The sequence below is a fragment of the Archocentrus centrarchus genome, chromosome 3 (assembly GCF_007364275.1).
Source record: "Archocentrus centrarchus isolate MPI-CPG fArcCen1 chromosome 3, fArcCen1, whole genome shotgun sequence".
NCBI classification, from domain to species: domain Eukaryota; kingdom Metazoa; phylum Chordata; class Actinopteri; order Cichliformes; family Cichlidae; genus Archocentrus; species Archocentrus centrarchus.
This window is the reverse complement of record NC_044348.1, coordinates 9,006,617-9,025,327: the sequence shown is the minus strand read 5'-3', so window position 1 is coordinate 9,025,327 and position 18,711 is coordinate 9,006,617. Positions and strand designations below refer to the sequence as shown.

At 41.2% G+C, this 18,711-nt stretch overlaps 2 protein-coding genes across 2 annotated transcripts; both read right to left on the bottom strand.

Annotated features, from left to right (window-relative positions):
- Positions 1–6,913: 6,913 nt before the first annotated feature.
- Positions 6,914–12,747, bottom strand: ildr1a (immunoglobulin-like domain containing receptor 1a). Its single transcript, XM_030725503.1, has 9 exons — positions 12,514–12,747; positions 11,730–11,900; positions 11,005–11,154; positions 10,441–10,560; positions 10,136–10,282; positions 9,704–9,823; positions 9,427–9,596; positions 7,968–8,546; positions 6,914–7,827 (listed from the first exon to the last, which is right to left on the bottom strand). The coding sequence occupies exons 1-9, from the start codon at positions 12,557–12,559 to the stop codon at positions 7,789–7,791; spliced, it is 1,542 nt and encodes a 513-aa protein (XP_030581363.1). The 5' UTR covers positions 12,560–12,747; the 3' UTR covers positions 6,914–7,788.
- Positions 12,748–13,714: 967 nt separating this feature from the next.
- Positions 13,715–18,262, bottom strand: cfap73 (cilia and flagella associated protein 73). The gene is made up of 7 exons (XM_030726337.1): positions 18,111–18,262; positions 17,885–17,990; positions 16,533–16,625; positions 16,197–16,379; positions 14,188–14,409; positions 13,950–14,108; positions 13,715–13,862 (listed from the first exon to the last, which is right to left on the bottom strand). Exons 1-7 carry the CDS (start codon positions 18,146–18,148, stop codon positions 13,746–13,748), a joined length of 918 nt encoding a protein of 305 aa, XP_030582197.1. The 5' UTR covers positions 18,149–18,262; the 3' UTR covers positions 13,715–13,745.
- Positions 18,263–18,711: the final 449 nt, after the last annotated feature.

The window sequence follows — 18,711 nt, the reverse complement described above, 5'->3', positions numbered from 1 at the left end:
CCTCCAACTCCTCCATCCGCCTCTATAGTAATTTTCGGGAGGTGATTTTCTCAAAACCAGAAAAGACCCTTTTTTAAACTGCTCCCATGACCACATTTTTCAACCCAGGAAAATAAAAATTACACCGCTGTTTAGAGCAGGTCCTTGTGACGCTCACAGTTTAAAAATTATTTTGATAGGAGTTACGGTTTTTGATTTATAAGCATTTGTTCGGGAGGTGCGCCACGACAAATTCAACAGGGCTTTGCCCCAAAGTGCCTGCAGTTAAACAGTTACACAGCTGTTTTGAGTTGGCAGAACTAAATGTGTAGCAGCATTCTGATTGGCTCATAATACTTTAAACTGATTGGTGGATTATTCCTCTGCATGCAAGCTGTTCAAAGTTGAGCTGTTTTTTGGTCTTTCATAACGTCAGCACCGTTTATGCTACAGAAACCATTCTGGTATCAAAATGCTCAGCTTCTTCTGCAGATTTATGTTATTACTTTATGACATTACGTTTAACAGTCGTTCAGCACTTTAACAGCCTTTTCAGGTTTAAAACAGCCGTTCAGCACTTTAACAGCCTTTTCAGGTTTAAACAGTCGTTCAGCACTTTTAACAGCCTTTTCAGGTTTAAACAGTCGTTCAGCACTTTTAACAGCCTTTTCAGGTTTAAACAGTCGTTCAGCACTTTTAACAGCCTTTTCAGGTTTAAACAGTCGTTCAGCACTTTTAACAGCCTTTTCAGGTTTAAACAGTCGTTCAGCACTTTTAACACCCTTTTCAGGTTTAAAACAGTCGTTCAGCACTTTTAACAGCCTTTTCAAGTTTAAACAGTCGTTCAGCACGTTTAACAGCCTTTTCAGGTTTAAAACAGTCGTTTAGCACTTTTAACAGCCTTTTCAGGTTTAAACAGTCGTTCAGCACTTTTAACAGCCTTTTCAGGTTTAAAACAGTCGTTCAGCACTTTTACAGCCTTTTCAGGTTTAAACAGTCGTTCAGCACTTTTAACAGCCTTTTCAGGTTTAAACAGTCGTTCGGCACTTTTAACAGCCTTTTCAGGTTTAAACAGTCGTTCGGCACTTTTAACAGCCTTTTCAGGTTTAAACAGTCGTTCAGCACTTTTAACAGCCTTTTCAGGTTTAAACAGTCGTTCAGCACTTTTAACAGCCTTTTCAGGTTTAAAACAGTCGTTCAGCACTTTTAACAGCCTTTTCAGGTTTAAAACAGTCGTTCAGCACTTTTACAGCCTTTTCAGGTTTAAACAGTCGTTCAGCACTTTTACAGCCTTTTCAGGTTTAAAACAGTCGTTCAGCACTTTTAACAGCCTTTTCAGGTTTAAACAGTCTTTCAGCACTTTTAACACCCTTTTCAGGTTTAAACAGTCGTTCAGCACTTTTAACAGCCTTTTCAGGTTTAAAACCGCCGTTCAGCACTTTTAACAGCCTTTTCAGGTTTAAACAGTCGTTCAGCACTTTTAACAGCCTTTTCAGGTTTAAACAGTCGTTCAGCACTTTAAGAGCTGTTCAGCAGTTTAACAGCTGTTCAGCATTATTAACAGCTGTTCAGCAGTTTTAACACCTGTTCAACATTTTTAACATCTGTTCAGCAGTTCAGCAATTCAGCAGTTCAGCAATTCAGCAATTCAGCAATTCAGCAGTTCAGCAATTCAGCAATTCAGCAGTTCAGCAATTCAGCAGATCAGCAATTCAGCAGTTCAGCAATTCAGCAGTTCAGCAATTCAGCGGTTCAGCAATGCAGCAGTTCAGCAATTCAGCAGTTCAGCAATTCAGCAGTTCAGGTATTCAGCAGTTCAGCAATTCAGCAGTTCAGGTATTCAACAGTTCAGCAGTTCAGGTATTCAGTTCAGCAATTCAGCAGTTCAGCCGTTCAGCAATGCAGCAGTTCAGCAATTCAGCAGTTCAGCAATTCAGCAGTTCAGGTATTCAGCAGTTCAGCAATTCAGCAGTTCAGCAATTCAGCAGTTTAGCAGTTCAGGTATTCAACAGTTCAGCAGTTCAGGTATTCAGCAGTTCATTGAAGCTCATTCAGCAAATAAGGTTCCAGCTGTTTGAAGCCTTTCTTGGCATTTCAGCTCCAATCTTTCAGCATGCAGCATTCACAGTGCATTTTCTTCAGGAAATGCTTTTTCTAGTTAGGGACAAGCTATTCAGTTTTGCCCCTTTGCCTACATAGTCTGGTACAGCCATGCAAAGGGAAAACACTTGGACCATTTTAGTCTAAATAAAAATTATTGAACGGTGATTGAGGGTAGAAATTTCTAAGGAAAAAGAAAAAATGCTGATTGTATCAAGATGTATCCTTTCTAACAAGTTAATTCAATTTTCAACTACAATAATATTCAGGGTTCGTATGGGTGCTGGAAATCCTGGAAAATGCTTGAATTTTAATATTGTCCTTTCAAGGTTAGAAAAGTGCTTGAATTTTGGATATAGTGCTTGAAATTGTAACTGCCATTAAAAAAAAAATGATTGAATGTTCGCTTATGAGACGGAGAAAGAAAATGAGTCGGAAAGTCTAACACAGGGCTCTTCAACTCCAGGCCTCGAGAGCCCCTGTCCTGCAGGTTTTAGATGTGTCCCTAATCCAACACACCTGAATCAAATGGCTGAATTACCTCCTCAGTATGCAGTCAAGTTCTCCAGAGTCCTGCTAATGACTTCTATATGTGACTCGTGTATGTTGGATCAGGGACACATCTAAAACCTGCAGGACAGGGGCTCTCGAGGCCTGGAGTTGAAGAGCCCTGATCTAACATGACTGGGCCTGGCCTGCACGTCTGCACGCGACCTGTCCCCAGCCCTGAGGACAGTCGCCGTATTAATGAGTTTTGGCTGGAAAACTGCAAATTCCAATTATAAAAAAGTCGAGTATGGAATTATATTTAGGTCAAAAGTCGTGCGACAAAAAACATAATCCGCGGAAATAATTTCATTCCGCGAGCGCAGGTATTCATTCCTCGCGAGCAAATTCAACAACTCGTGTGCGTAGAACCCAGCAGCCACGCGCGCACGAGTGTCTGCTGCGCGCACGCTGGTGCAGGTTCACGCTAAGCTGAGGAAACTTTACGCGAGCGGAGCTGTCTATGCTCTGAATGAACTGAATTTTCATTGTTTGGGCGGAGCCTATGGAGCCTAATGTGGCTGGTCACTTTGATGGATAGTTCAGGTTACTGCTTTAGACCGAGTTACACCGTGGCAGCAACAGAAGAGCTGTTTTAAACCGGATTTGCTCACAATCTGGAGAATAAAGTTTCCAGATCAGTAGTTATTGTTATATGTCATGTAACTTATGGCATAACACCATCTTTCTAATGTGTTTCAAATTGTGAAATGAATTTGAGTATGTATGTATTTACATAAAAATGTATCACTGTGTTAATATGCTGGAAAATCTTGAAAAATGACTTGAATTTGATCCTGGAAAAGGTGTATGAACCCTAAATATTTCGTTTCAACTGCTAGCCAAACACCTGAGAGCAATTCAGTGCAGTTAGGGATGTAGACATGGTCAAGACGACCTCCTGAAGTTCAAACTGAGCATCAGAATGGAGAAGAAAGGTGATTTAAGTGATTGCATGGGCTACAGCAACAGAAGACCACAACAAATGCCACTGCTGTCAGCAAAGGACAGGAAACTGAGGCTAAAATTCACACAGGCTCACCAAAATTCAACAGAAGACTGCAAATCGTCGCCTGAACTGATGAGTCTTGATTTCTGCTGTGAGATTCAGGTGGTAGGGTCAGAATTTGAAGTAAACATGAAAGCATGGATCCATCTCAGCTTGCAGTTCAGGCAGGTTTTATCTCTTGCACACAGATTTCTCCAGATTCTCTGAATCTTTTGATTAATACTGTAGATCTTCCAGTTTCAGTGATGGTCGAAGTAGGGATTTTTTATGTATATATAATACAGTCAACAAAATTATAAACATACAAAACATTGTCCTATTTCATCTCATAACTAATAAACAATGTAGCACGATTATTGTAGTGTATATACGCATCATTTCAAGCTTTAATAGCAACCAGTGTTTCAGATCTTTATGCAACAGCCCATGTGTTATCACAAAGCGAACAGTCAGAGTTCACACCACTCAGTACCAAGTGTGTCACGCATCTGACATCACCAGATTGTCAGTAGTGGCCTGCAGGATGTTATCCCATTTCTCCTGGAGTGCATGGACATGTTAAGGTATAGGTCATTTTGACTTAATCTTTTGGGTTTGTGCATTTATATTTTTCTTGCATATATATATATATATATACGCAAGAAAAATATAAATGGTCTCTCTGAGCCCTTGGTATTTATCAAGCTTCTTGTGTCCCTTCTTACTGATGTTTCCGTCACTACATCGATCACTATGTCCTCCCTTCGTTTGTCCACCACTATGATGTCAGGGTGGTTAGCCATCACAAGTTTGTCTGTCTGTATCTGGAAGTCCCACAGGATCTTAGCTTGTTCATTCTCAACTACCCTTGGGGTGTATCCCATTTTGACCTTGGGACTTCCAGGTCATATTTGGCAAAGATTTTCCCATATACTATGCTGGCCACTTGGTTGTGGAGCTCCATGTATGCTCTGCCTGCTAGCATCTTGCACCCTGCTGTTATCTGCTGGATTGTCTCAGTGGCATCACTTCACTTCTTGCATCTGGGGTCTCTGTGATAGACCCCAGCCTCTATTGCTCTTGTCCTCAGAGCTTGTTTCTGTGCTGCCATGATCAGTGCCTCTGTGCTGTCTGTCAGTCCAGCTTTGTCCAGTCATTGGTAGGATTTTTCTATATCAGCCACTTCTTCAATCTGCTGGTGGTACACGACATGCAGAGTCCTTCCATGATGGTTCCTGTTCTTGCTCCTCTTCTTTTTTGGGTTTCTGCTGCTTGAGGTGCTCACTAAGCACATGATCATTTGTGGCCATCTTCCTGATGTATTCATGGATCTTTGTTGTTTTGTCTAGGATAGGGGTTTTGACACTAACTAGTCCTCAACCACCTTCCTTCGGCTTAGCGTACAGTCTCAGGGTGCTGGATTTCTTGTGAAACCAACCATGCATGGTAAGGAGCTTTCTTGTCTTGACATCAGTGGCTTCTATTTCCTCCTTAGGCCGGCTTATTATCCCAGCAGGGAATCTGACAACTGGCAGGGCGTAGGTGTTGATAGCCTGGATCTTGTTCTTCCCATTCAACTGACTCCTTAGGACTTGCCTTACAATCTGTAGGTGCTTGGAGGTTGCAGATTTCCTAGCGGCCTCTTCGTGGTACCCATTTGCCTGTGGGATTCCAAGGTACATGAAGCTGTCTTCAGTGTCTGCAGTGTTGCCATCTGGTAGCGCAATCCCCTCACTTCTGACTACTTTTCCTCTCTTAGTTGCCATCAGCTACACTTCTCCAGTCCAAATGACATTCTGATGTCATTGCTGTAGATCCTAGTGGTGTGGATCATTAAATTGATATCTCGTTCACTCCTGGCATACAGCTTGATGTCATCCATGTGCTGGAGGTGGCTGATGTTTGCTCCATTCCGTAGTTGGCATCTGTAGCCAGTCTTGTTGATGATCTGGCTGTGGGGATTCAGGCCTATGCAGAAGAGCAGTGGGACAGAGCATCTCCTTGGTAAATCCCACACTTGATGTTGACTTGTGCAACTGGCTTGAAGTTGGCCTCTAGTGTTGTTCTCCACATTCCCATTGAGTTCTTGATGAAGGCTCGTAGGGTCCTGTTGATCTTATATAGTTCTAGGCATTCCAGGATCTATGTGTGTGGCATCGAGTCATAGGCTTTCTTGTAGTCAGTCCAGGTGGTGCACAGGTTGGTTAGTCTGGTTTTACAGTCTTGAGTGACTGCCCTGTCTACTAGTAGCTGGTGTTTTGCTCCCCTGGTCTCTCTGCCTATTCCTTTCTGGGCCCTGCTCATGTATTGTGCCGCATGCCTACTCATCTTAGCTGCTATGACAGGAGTTTCCATGTTGTACTGAGGCAGGTTATGGGCTGGTAGTTGGATGGGACTGGTCCCTTCTGGGGGTCCTTGGGGATCAGGACCCTCTGGCCTTCAGTCAGTCATTCTGGGAGTGTCTTGGCCTCTAGCAGCTGGTTCATTCGTGCTGCCAGGCACTCGTGGAGTGCAGTTAGCTTCTTTAGCCAGTAGGTGTGAATCATGTCGGGGCCTGGAGCTGTCCAGCTCTTCATATGTGAGACTCTTTCCTGGATGTCTGCCACTGTGATGATTACTGGATCCTGTTCAGGGAGGTTGCTGTGGCCTGCTCTTAGATCCACTAGCCACCAAGCATTGGTGTTGTGTGTTGCATCCTTCTCCCATATGTTCTTTCAGTATTCCTCTATCTCCAGCCTTGGTGGGGGTGCTGTTCTCATATTGTTCTCCTGGCACTAAGAGTATACCTTGGATGGTTTGGTGGAGAACATCTGGTTTATTCTCCTGGTTTCTGTCTCTGGTATACCTCTTCAGGCAGTTAGCCAAGGCTGAGAGCCTGTTGTGCTTCTTAGGTACCGTTTTCTTCATTACACCTTTCTGCAACTTACTGCTCATATATATATATATATATATATATATATAAAAAGTCATGCTGTGAATTAATTTCTTGGTGTATGATAGGTTTGGTCATAAGATGATATCTGGCTTTTGTGTTTTAGTTTATCTTTAGACATGCAAATAGATCAACAGAATATTAAGCACAAGCATTAAATCTTATAACTATGATTGTCAAGAAAACACAGTAGCAGTTTAAAAAGGAAAAAATAAAATTTGTTTTTCATCAAATACGACAACCTGTATGCTTTCTTTGATGATTTTGTTCTACACGAACAATATAATGATTTGAAGCCCTTACAACACAGGATGTGTGACTTGAAAATTGCTCAAAGTTCAAGCAGGAAGAAGAATAACTCACAGATGTGTTATTCCCCAGAAGACAAAGATTTATTGAAGTATTGCAAACAGACATAACGTAACTGTACAGTACAAAAAAGATGGGAAAAAAAAGTTAATAACAGTGAATTAATCAAAAAGGTTTGCCCTGGCATTACTTAGGTTCCTACATCACTAATTACTCATTTACTTGTAGAAAGTGTTTGATAAGTTATGAATAATAATTAAAAAAAACATTATTTACTAGCCATAGCTAATTTGTGCACACGTGTTCTTTCACAATATAAGAATGTGTAATATAAGGAGATGTGAAAATAACATTTAGTGATTAAAAACCATTAAAATGAATTTACGTATTTACAAGAGTCCTTTCATATTGATCTGGCTTTTGTTTTTAAACTAGTATTCATTTACTGACCCTGAGAATATTTTCTTCTGTACCTTCAGTAGTTTTATGACTTCATCCCATATAAGAATTAGCTTCCAAATAAACAGAACTTCAAAGTAAAAATGACAGGCGGCTTTTACTCCAGATTCCGTTCCAAATATTTTCATTACACTAACAAACCAGTAGAGGGGAGTACCACCTCAGTTTCTGTTCAGAAGTCAGTCAACGTTTGGTTTTATTTTAATCAATGAGTTTCCTTTCTGTCATCAGCCATTTGCCCTCTCTGACCTGCACACTTTAAGAGGAGGGATTATGACAAATGTCTGATTTTTTATTTTCCATCTCACATTTTATGAGTACATCAAAAATGTAAAATGAGTTAGTAATTTCATTAATAAAAACAAAACAAAAAACAGGGGCCTTTAAAAGGTTCACCCATAGCCAGACAACAGGCTAGTGGAGTTGGGCATGCTCTCTAAAACAGAGGTCACAGTGCATTTCACAGACGGAGGGTTCAGATGACGATGCTGGCGCCACTTCGAGAAGCCTTTTCCTGAGAGAGACATACTAACTTTAGATTCACTTCACTAGCAAAACACGTTTTCTTTTTAACATCGATTGTATTTTTGAGAATCTGTGTGTCTGGCACTGATACATTTGCAAGTTTGCAAATTAAATCAGTGTATGTCTTACAGAGTAGCGATCATTTCTTCGTGCTCCTGGTTTCTGTCCGGGTTCGTACTCTGAGTAGCTGGGAGGTTTATCGGTCCAGCCTCCACCTCCTCCTCTTACTGCCCCTCTTCTGCTGCTTCCCTCATCGTCAGAGCTCCAGGACCCTCTTCTCGAGTAGTTTCCTCTGGACCTGCTGTCAAACAAGTCATCCCTGGAGCGGGACCGAGGGCGGTCCATGCTTGGTCGTGCCCTGCTGTGACTCCGCCCGTCCACTGACTCCTCGCTGTAGCTACGGGGAATACCTCTGGATCTCGGGGGTGAGGGGTAACGTCTCCCCGCTGACCCTCGCTCGTTGCGACGAGCGTAGCCGCTGTGGTTGCTCTCGCTGGAACTTGGTGGCCGAGTCTTGGGTGCAGGAGGTGGAATTCTGCCTAACTGTGACTCCCTTATCGGTGGAAGTGTAATGATGCGACGCTCTGTTGGGCCATCATTGAGTGCAGAGATCATGCTGGGAGGCCCAGGTGAAAATGGGACGTTGGTGGGCATGTGCTGGGCAGGAGGTGGAAACTGCTGGGCATGGGGTGGTGGCCGTGGTTGGGACTGAAAGAAAGGAGATACAAGAAGAAATGGAAGAGTAAATAGAACTAAAACTCAAAAAAACAAAAACTGTGCCCCAGCTCAACACTACAAGTCTATACTGTTTTGGCTATTTTATTGCAAAAAAAAAAAAAGAAAAAAGTTGCACTTAACAATGTTGTACAGATAGGAAGTGAAGTGCATTTTTTATCAGAAAAAGAAGAAAAAAAAAACTCTTCAAAATAATTTGACATTAACAGGGATGGTCTATGGTTCAGGTAAGGTGTTACACTTTGCTTATAATGTAAACCCCTAATAAAAAAGTACAAAGTTGTTAACACATGTCAAAGAAAATCTATGAGACTTCTCCAGTTAGAGATTTTTCCTCAAGGAAACTACTATTATGAGGTTGAGGATATCAACTCAGTATAAAGGGCTTGACCAATACCCAGCCTTCAAACACCACACTGTGATTAGCGAGCTGTGCAGAGGGAAGAAGGAGTTGAGGTCTGAATGCTTCTAGAGCAGGGATCCTCAAGTCCAGACCTCGAGGGCCGGTGTCCTGCAGGTTTTAGATGTGTCCCTGATCCAACACACCTGAATCAAATGGCTGAATTACCTCCTCAGTATGCAGCTGAGTTCTCCAGAGTCCTGCTAATGACTTCTATATTTGACTCAGGTGTGTTGAAGCAGAGACACATCTAAAAGTTGCAGGACACCAGCCCTCCAGGGCTGGACTTAAGGATCCCTGCTCTAGATGCATTCCTGACATAAAAAGTGAAAGACATATTGAAGACTAAAAGCAAAGAGCTCTCTTTTCAGTCTCGTTTTAACTGTCTAAAACATCTATAAATGGTGATATCAGTCAGATAAATTGTCTCTAAAATTTAAAAAAAAAAATTACCTGTAGAAGAGGACTGTTCACATCCAGCCCCCTCACTTGGCTCTCCAGGTAATCCAGCATCTGATTATTGGCAGGTGTGTGGGCACTGGGAGGGGGCATACTGTAAGCTGAAGACTGAGGAGGAGGGAGAGGCATTGGCTTTAAAGGGATGCTATTCCCTGAAACAGATCCTGAAGACAAAAAAATAAATAAAAAGAATCCACAAAATGAAGTTAGGCAACAGCAAATTCAGCGGTACTGAAGACTATAATATGTGCATGTTATTGTGGGGAAGCACCTGCGTAAAGCATTGGATTCATCTGAGTGGAGGCATGGCTCAATGGTGCATATATTGGTTGTCCTAGCCAAGGATTCATGGCCCTCTTAGCCTCCTTCATCATACGATGTTGCATCACGGCTGAAAGACGAGAACAAGACAATCTTTAATATGCACAGGTCCAGGCATTAGCTACTTTAAAACACAAATGAAGGCTTGCAGAAGGGATTTCTTCATGACCATATTGACTGGAGTAAATGAACACTGTGATGAGTAACTGTCAATACACATACAGGCATTGGAATGTTTGGGATTCAAATCAATGGGAAAGCATCCTTCATATGATCTGTTTTTTGTTTTTTTCCTCTTCACTCCCAAGTTGTCTTATTCCTTGACTTCTGTAAATGTGTTACATTAAGGTTGTTGAAGAACCCTTAAAAATAAAGTTTGTACTTTTTTCAGGACAGCAGCACTTCTGAGGGCAGCAGGGACAGCGAACATAGCAGCAGCATATCTGAGGGCAACACTGGCAGCAGCAGATGCAGATGAGCATGAGGAGGAGGAGGGCACCGATGATGATTAGCAACACAGTTAACCAGCCTGTGGGAGGACAAAGAAAGAGGGACAAGCTAAGTGTGCTGAGTCCTAAGAAGCAGACTAGGCATATCTGTATGTTATGATATTAATAACATTAACAGAAGTTGCACTGCATGCAATTATGCACATTTAACCACATAAATTCACATTCTCTTTCTTACCATAGACAATAAGTTTCACTGGTGATTCATTGATGCCACTTGTGTCTCCAGCAGCATTAACATTGCAGTAGTACACGCCGTTGTCCCACCACATCACTTCAGTGATCACCAAGTCTGCCTCTGTGCAAACAAACATCAAGTTCAATCAAACGTCTTCCGGTGTGCCCCATTTTCAGAAGTTCAAAGAACCCTTCAAAATTCATCAATTCAGTTCCAGTCAACTAAAATAAGGGTCACCAGGACAGCATTGTTTAACATATTTTTTCTTTTCTGCAAAAAAATATTTTATGCAATGAAAGCAAAACTAAAAAGAAGCCACAACCAGAGTTTTTTTTTTTTTTTAATTCTCAAACAGATCTTTTATCAGAACTACTAATTCATGTTCTGTCAAACAACTATTTATCAAGTCAACTCATCAGCTCTATTATGACATACGAGAATGGGGAAAAAAATATATATATATATGTGAAGAGAAAGATTTATACAGGTAAAACCAGAATGAGGTGCTTCAGCTGCCTGGCCCTTTAAAAAGTCACATTTAGGGTCAGTTTAGGGTAAACTCACTGTTCTGGATGGTAATCCTGCGTTCCCGGTATTCTGGTCCCAGTGTAGGCTCATTGCTTCCTTTTTTCTGGATCACAGTGCGTACTGTCCGCTGATTATCTTGACAGTTAATTGATGGATCCTGTCCTAACTGTAGTGCAGACTGGTATGCTGTAAAACCAATGCAAAACAGCTTATTAATGCAAAGTCAGACCATATTACACCCTTCATTGTTATAATTTGATGTTATTGGCTGTCCAGGATAAAACTGTTCTGTAACTGAATGCTTTGGGTCAACAAAAACAAGGGACAGTGACCATCAGGTGCGACCCATAAATGGTTATGAATTTCTTTTTGCTGTTGGCAGCAGAGGCCGTGTGGCTTTGGGAACGGCAATGTTGGTCAGTCAACCATTTAGGTCAGCGTATCTCACAGACCAGCCAGACCACTTTATGCCATTAATTTAACGTAATAGTTTTATTTCTCAAATGCAAAAGAAATGTGTGCAGTCAGACGCTGTGTAACAGAGGAGAGGGTAAACAGAGTTGACAGAAAAACAAGAATTAGGCAAAAGGAATAGAGAGGGTAGAAATCCAAAGATTATGTTGGTTATATTGATCTGCCTGTTGTATTTCATGTCAACAGCACAGTTCAGAGAGAAATTAGGAGTGGTGTGTGTTACAATGTAAATGCAGCAGCCTCTCTGAGACATTGAACACCTCGGTGTATGCGAGTTGCTTTTGTACCTGTGGAGTAATATTGCAGCACGGGGTCCATGCAGAAGGACTTGTAAACCCATGTGACAATAACATCTTGAAGGTTTGCAGAGGTGGAGTAGTCACAGCGGAGGATCACATTGGCAAACAGTGTCCTGCTGTAATCCGCCTGGGAAACAACCACCTGAACAGACTCCGACACTGCAGAGAGACAGAAAAACCTGATAGTTATATACATTTGTTTATAATGATCTATAAGGTTATGCTGTTTATTTCAAGAAGTCCAGGAAGAAGAGTATTAGTAATGAGTCACTGAATGAAGGTTTTTCTCAGCCAAGGAGTTCATATCAAAGTGGCAGAACCAGAAAAACTGGTGACACAGACAAAGAGACAGGAAGTGGCCTTACTGTGAAACTACCAAACAAACACTGAAAAGGTGGAATGAAACCTGATGAGTTCATCTAAATGTGGACACATCACAGTGAAATAAAATCACTGGTTTGATTTTAAAAAGTGGACCACCCTCAGTATCTCTAAACTCATCCAAACATTAATCATACAATGAAACCAGTATTCTCAAATTGACCATTGTTTGAGGACCCATAAGCAGAACCTTTGGTTACCACATACTTTAAGAACCCAGATTTTAAACATGATATTCATCTTTGACCGCTTCATATATATAAGTGTCATGTGACCGATACCCATGGCTTTTCTCGATACACACACACACACACACCATTCCGTTGATGAGCCGGTTCATTCGGCTGGTTCTTACACAGACAAGGCTTACATGCAACGAAATGGGAATTACCTTTCAGAAGCGACAGCAGCAAGACAGCGACAGGTAGTATCGGCATTTTTACCAAACGCTACCAAACCGCCTCCAGCTCCGGATCAAAACAGAGGAGCGACACTCAAATGATGAAAAATAAAACAGCTACAAAAAAAAAAAAATAAAAAAATATCCGAAAACACGAGTTTAAATCTTAACTTCGACCTAACCAAAACTACACATCGTTTCCTGCGTTACTGAAGAGTAGGCTATCTTCAGTGATCCCTGAGACTGAGCTCGTCTCTGGCTCCACCCCGAAACAGGTGAATTTTCCTGTGACGCAGACAGGTGTAGCGCAGCAGAAGCTGTCAAGAGTCTACAACCCTATCATTACGAGTACATAAACAGATACTGCGCACATTATCTCGCTGGCCTTATCTGATTTTCTCTGTATGACATTCTGACAGGAAGTCTGATCGACAAAAAAAAAAAAAAAAACGGATGCTGACAAGTTAATTTGTCTTTTTCAGATGATCCTAAAGAGCTCTTAAAAAAAAAAGGCTTAAATTCTGGTTGGTATAGATTTTCTACGGGAATTAAAATGTACGCTTCTTTTTTGCAATCAAGGGTTTTGCCGTTCAGGGTTAATTTAGAAAAAGAAAAACTCTTTCCTTATTCTTTGTTTCCTTTTAAAAATGCTTACAAAATATTAACTTGGTTCCCAGCTACCATCCTTGGAGTACACACATATGTAAAGGCTCACATTCCCATGCAGCAGGGTTTTGGAAAGCCCTTCAGAGCAGCTGCGTGACTCATGTAAGAATAACACAGGAGAAGCACTGACTGGAGCTGGTCTTTCATACTAACCACAACAGCCACAATAACTGCATTTGTAATCCTGACAGGAAATAAATAAATATAAATGGCATCTTAAGTTCATCAAAGTTGACTGACTTCAATTTTGAAGTTCAGTCAATTAAATTTTGAAGCAGCAGGAATTTAGGTGTACATACAACATACATATAAATACATAATTAAAAAAAAAAAAAAATTTTTAGTTTTTGCATTGTAATGCTTATTCAAGCGCTATTAAACTTAGAAATACACAGAGGTAGAGACCTCATGAACAAATACTGTAAGCCAAGTAAAAGAAAACACAAACCATAAACACACAAATGAAATTTTGATAAAAATGGTAATATTTCAATTAAAAAAAAAGAGTACAAAAAGCAGTCAAGGCAAAGTCATTTAATAAAAAACAGACAGTCTGTTCACAGTTCTTTATTCAGTGTGGGCTTTTTGATCTGTGTCCTCTCTGACTGCTGCTTTTGTAAGGAAGATCGATGTTGTTTCACTATCTCAGTTTGGTCCTCGATGAACTCCTTGATCTAAGGATGAGACCGCGGGGAAAAGTATGATCATTTTAATGTTTCACTGACAGCTGGTCACAGTCTCTACTCTGTGAAGGTACATACCTGCTCCAGCTGTTTCTCTGTTTCATTCACATCCACACCTTCCTCTCCTCCTACTTGGCCACCCATCATTTCATACAGGTTTAGAGTTGCCATCTTAATCTGTCCCAGTTTCAGTGTTTTCTTTGCAGCTGTTTCCTGAATATGACTCCATTTCCTCTCCTGTATGAAGACAAGACATCCAAAGTTTATTCCGAAGAAGCAGAGATGCTGGATTTTGACTCAGGATTATCTGTCATACCCATATTAGACCTTCAGAGCGAGTTTTCTCCAGCTCGGTCTGAAGCCGAGACACCTGGTTGTTCCTCTGCAGCAACAGCAGGTTGTGCTGTTCCTCCAGTTCCAGCAGCGTTTTCCTATGCTCGATAACCTGCTCCTGCGCCTTACTCTCCCTCTCACAGAGTTGGCATTTGAAGTGGAGAAGACTTTCTATATGACCCGTGAGCTCCGCCACATCTTCAAACTGTAACACAGTTACACTCTCATTAAGGGCGAAGCCCCAAAAGAAGATCAATATCTACTCCAAACATGACAGTTCACCTGGAATGTGAAATAAATCCCCTGCTAACTTCATCAGTTATTACAAAATATTACAACCAGAATTCCCAAAAAATTGGTACGCTGTGTAAAATGCAAATAAAAAAGAATGCAGCGATTCGCAAGTCTCATCAACTCATATTTTACGAGTCACAGTCGAACATAGAAAACATATTAAATGTTTAAACATTTTATGTTTCATAGAAAATATTAGCTCATTTTGAATTTGATGGCAGCAACACCTCTCAAAATTGTTGAGACAGGGGCAAATGCAACAATATGTAGATGTAACTACATCTACAAATTGTGGAAAAATTTCAGAATAATGTTCCTCAACATTAAAATTGGGAAGATTTTGACTATCTCACCATCTACAGTACATAATATCAGGAAAAGATTGAGCAAACAGGGAGAAACCTCGGTGTGCAAGAGACAGGGCCAAAACCTGCGTCCCTCAGGCAGCTCTGCATTAAAAACAGGGATGACTCTGTCATGGAAATCACTGCATGGGCTCAGGAACACTTCTAGAAATCACTGTCTGTGAGCACAGTTCGCCCTGCCACCCACAAGGTAAAAGCTTCATCATGCAAAGACGAAGACAACTGTGAACATGATCCAAAAACACCGCTATCTTCTCTGGGTCAAATCTCTTTTAAAATGGATTGAGGCAAAGTGGAAAACTGATCTGTGGTCAGATGAGTCAAGATTTGAAATTCATTTTTGGAAACCATGGACATCACATCCTCGAGACTAAAGAGGAGAGGGAACCTCCGCCTCAGTTCACGAGTCTCTGATGGTATGGTAGCGCACCGGTGCCTATGTGCTTGCACATCTGGAAAGACACCATAAATGCTGGAAGGTTAATACAAGTTTTAGAGCAACATATGCTCCTACCCATCCAAACACGGTGTTTTTCAGGGAAGGCCTAGCATATTTCCGCAAAGCAATGCTAAACAGCATACTGCATCTAATACAACAGCCTGACTTGGCAGTAGAAAAAAAAGTCCAGGTGCTGAACTGGCCTGCCTGCAGTCCAAACCTTTAACCAACTGAAAATATTTTTTACAACATGATATAAAATATGACAAAGATGACCCAGGACCGTGGAGCAGCTAAATTCCTATATCAGACAAGAATGGGACAACATTCCTCTCCCAAAAGTTGAGGAAATGGTTCCCAGATGTTTACAGACTGATTTTAGGGATACCACACAGTGGTAAACATGAATCTATCCCAGCTTTTTTGAGACATGCTCCTGCCACCGAATTCAATATGAAACAATATTGTTTTTTTTTTAAATAGTAAAATGTCTCAGTTCAACCATCGGATATATTTTCTATGGTCTATTGTGAATAAAATATGGGTCTATAAGATTTGTAAATCATTGCATTCTGTTTTTATTGACAGGTTTTTTCTTTAGAAGTCTTTTTGTACAATTATTGCACAATTACTATGAGTGGCAACTGTGCAGGCCATCGCCATGAGGAAAGAGTTGAGATTCAGGGTTACTGAACAGTTTATCTGAGGACCATACTTAACTTTGGACTCTGGATTCTTTGTAATAGTGTGAGAATGATTGAAGCTGACTTGTTTCTAAAAGGCATTAAAACATCAGATGGTTTTTAGTGAATCAAGAAAAAGATTATTTCTGTATTATAAATAAATTTACTCATTCACATTTATGGTAATGCTTTTCTTTAAAACTTGCAGTACCTTAGTTATTTTGAGAAGCTGCTCCATGAAGTCTCTATATACAGAGAGTCTCTGCACCTGATGCTCGAGCTCCCGTTTCTCCCCAGTCAGAGTGGCACACTCCCCCTTGAGCCTCCTGATCTCTGCCTCTTTTTGAAGCACACTTTTTCTCTCTTTCTCGATTACTCGAGCAGATTCTTCATCCTAGAGGCAGATCGAGCGCTTTAGTTACTTTGTTGTTGCCATCTGTGCAACAACTCCAGTTGTAAAATTTCCTCCACAGTGATAAAATTTCTAACCCAAGATCTGATTTCATTATGTTCAGTACAGTACATGTGAAGTAGTCTCTTGTTGTACCTTGTTATACATGTCAAAGCTTAAGTGTAGCGCCTGCATTTTCTTCTTGTTCCTGTGAAGCTCCTTTTCACGCTGCTGCAAACTCTCCAACACCTACATGAAGCCACAGAGGAGAAAAAATTAGATTAGATCAGATTAGATGATACCAAGATGTGCCAAATCTTCCTGTTTCAGAGTTGGATGGCATAACTGCAGGACCCTTGTGGTAGTGTTTATGCCCTGCACGCCAAACGGGTGTTCCTAATAAAGCGGCAAAGGAGCATCGCTGTGACTGGACGGTTTCTGAGGACTGGGTTGTGCGTTAATGAAGCTAAACCACATCCTATATGTGCCCAGTTTTACACATGTTACCACCTTTGCATACAATCAGACTCTCAGTTCCAGTGAAAGGAACTTTTAATGCTTCAGCATACCAAGACATTCTGGACAATTTCATGCTACCAACCTGCACAGATTCTAGACCTCAACCCAATTGGGATGAATTAGAGTAGAAACTGGGAGTCAGACCTTCTCATCCAGCATCAGTGTCTGACCTCACGAATGTGTTTCTGAAAGAATGGTAAGAAATTCCCATAAACACACTCCAAACCTTGTGGAAAGCCTTCCCAGAAGAGTTGAACCTGTTATAGCTGCAATGGGTGAGCCAACATCATATTAAACTTTATTCACATTTTTCCCTAGGGACACGTGCGTCACTAAGGAAAATTGAGGTCACTGACTGGTCCGAACAGCCGTGTGACTGGGGCTTTAGCAATAACTTTCCCAGTGACTGTCATGTCATCAACATCCAGCAACCACTTGCAACTGGTTGGAGAATACTTATTTTCCCCTCAGGACAGGCAGTTGCCAGCTGGTCACAGACAGGTCTATAAGCCTGTGTAAGTGGGGCCTTATTCACTGTCACCATGAGTGTCACGTCCAAAATGGCTTACAATTTAAATGTCCCGTGGTTAGTGTTCACATATTGAAAAACCTCAATACTGTAATGATCAAGCGTTAATTCTTTTCAAGAGTATGGCAGTACTTCTAAATTGCCTCATCAATATATTAATTAGATAACACAACTTACACTATTGTAACAAATTACCAGTTTACCAATTATTCCTGTTTACAGCATGTTTTAATAATGTTAACAGTTTTATTGTTACCAACGCCGAAGTTTAAACAGCAACATGCCTCCCAGGCAGTCCTGGGCTGCTCTTAGTTAACTAATTAAACTTAAACACCTTTGGTCGTTTTTAAGATAACACTTCATTCAAAGCCTTTATTTAAATATTCAGCATTATTATTACTGTGTGTTATTGGCTGATCGTTCAGCTATCGCGAGACCTTAGCTGTCGTTAATTCCGCACCTGTTTGCATTCCTCGTACTTCGCTTTGAGCTCTTTCTCTTCCCGCTCTAACTCCCGCAGCTCTGAGAAGACACAGCTACTGTCGCGTCCCGCTGCTGTCCACATCCTGTTCACACACACACACACACACACACGCAAAGCAGAAACTTTCTAGCACGGACTGCTCAGACTGAATTTCGGCTCACTTTCACACGCTCGGACGGGAACAAGCAGCACACAAACTCACCGTGAAACCGGCTCCTCCGGCGTTAGCTTCGAAAACATGACCGCCTGTTTGTATTTATTTATTTTAAGAATGTCAGGCTAATTTGACTCTGCCTCCTGCTTAAGACTACTTTAAAAACTTTCTAACAGCGAGAGCCTCCGCAGCGTCCTTCCGCAGCGTTTCTATGGTGACTGCACCAGGGACTTTTAAAGGGGCAATTCAGCATTAATTTTTATTTGATTTGATTTTTTAAATTTTACGCTCTGAACTTCAACTCTGTTAGAACTTTTAATCAGTAAGTTTAGAGAGGACACCCAGAAGAAACTGACAATATCCAAATCCAGCACTTCTAAAACTGTTCGCTGGACATATAATTAGATAACATTTAGGATTAATCTGGGCCTCCTTTGCAGTGGCAAAAGTCATGACATCCGGATCAAGAGAGAGTAACCTTGACCCAACAACTGGACATCACCCTAAACATGTTTGTATGGGAGGCAGTGCTTCGTTTTGTTTTCTGTTTCAAATCTTCATAAACATCTGGCTCTGTATGCATATGAATGGGACTACTTTTATTTCCAGTTCTTTCACATCCTTAAAGACTGTTTTGCCCATGAGCACA

Coding starts and splice junctions, on each gene's coding strand:
- ildr1a (XM_030725503.1), bottom strand. CDS start 12,559: ATGCCGATACTACCTGTCGCTGTCTTGCTGCTGTCGCTTCTGAAAG. Junction 11,155..11,729: donor GCTGCAATATTACTCCACAG/GTACAAAAGCAA, acceptor TTGGTTTTACAG/CATACCAGTCTGCACTACAG. Junction 9,824..10,135: donor GTGCTGCTGTCCTGAAAAAA/GTACAAACTTTA, acceptor CTCGTCTTTCAG/CCGTGATGCAACATCGTATG.
- cfap73 (XM_030726337.1), bottom strand. CDS start 18,148: ATGTTTTCGAAGCTAACGCCGGAGGAGCCGGTTTCACG. Junction 17,991..18,110: donor CCGGAGGAGCCGGTTTCACG/GTGAGTTTGTGT, acceptor GTGTGTGAACAG/GATGTGGACAGCAGCGGGAC. Junction 16,380..16,532: donor GCTTTGACATGTATAACAAG/GTACAACAAGAG, acceptor ATCTGCCTCTAG/GATGAAGAATCTGCTCGAGT.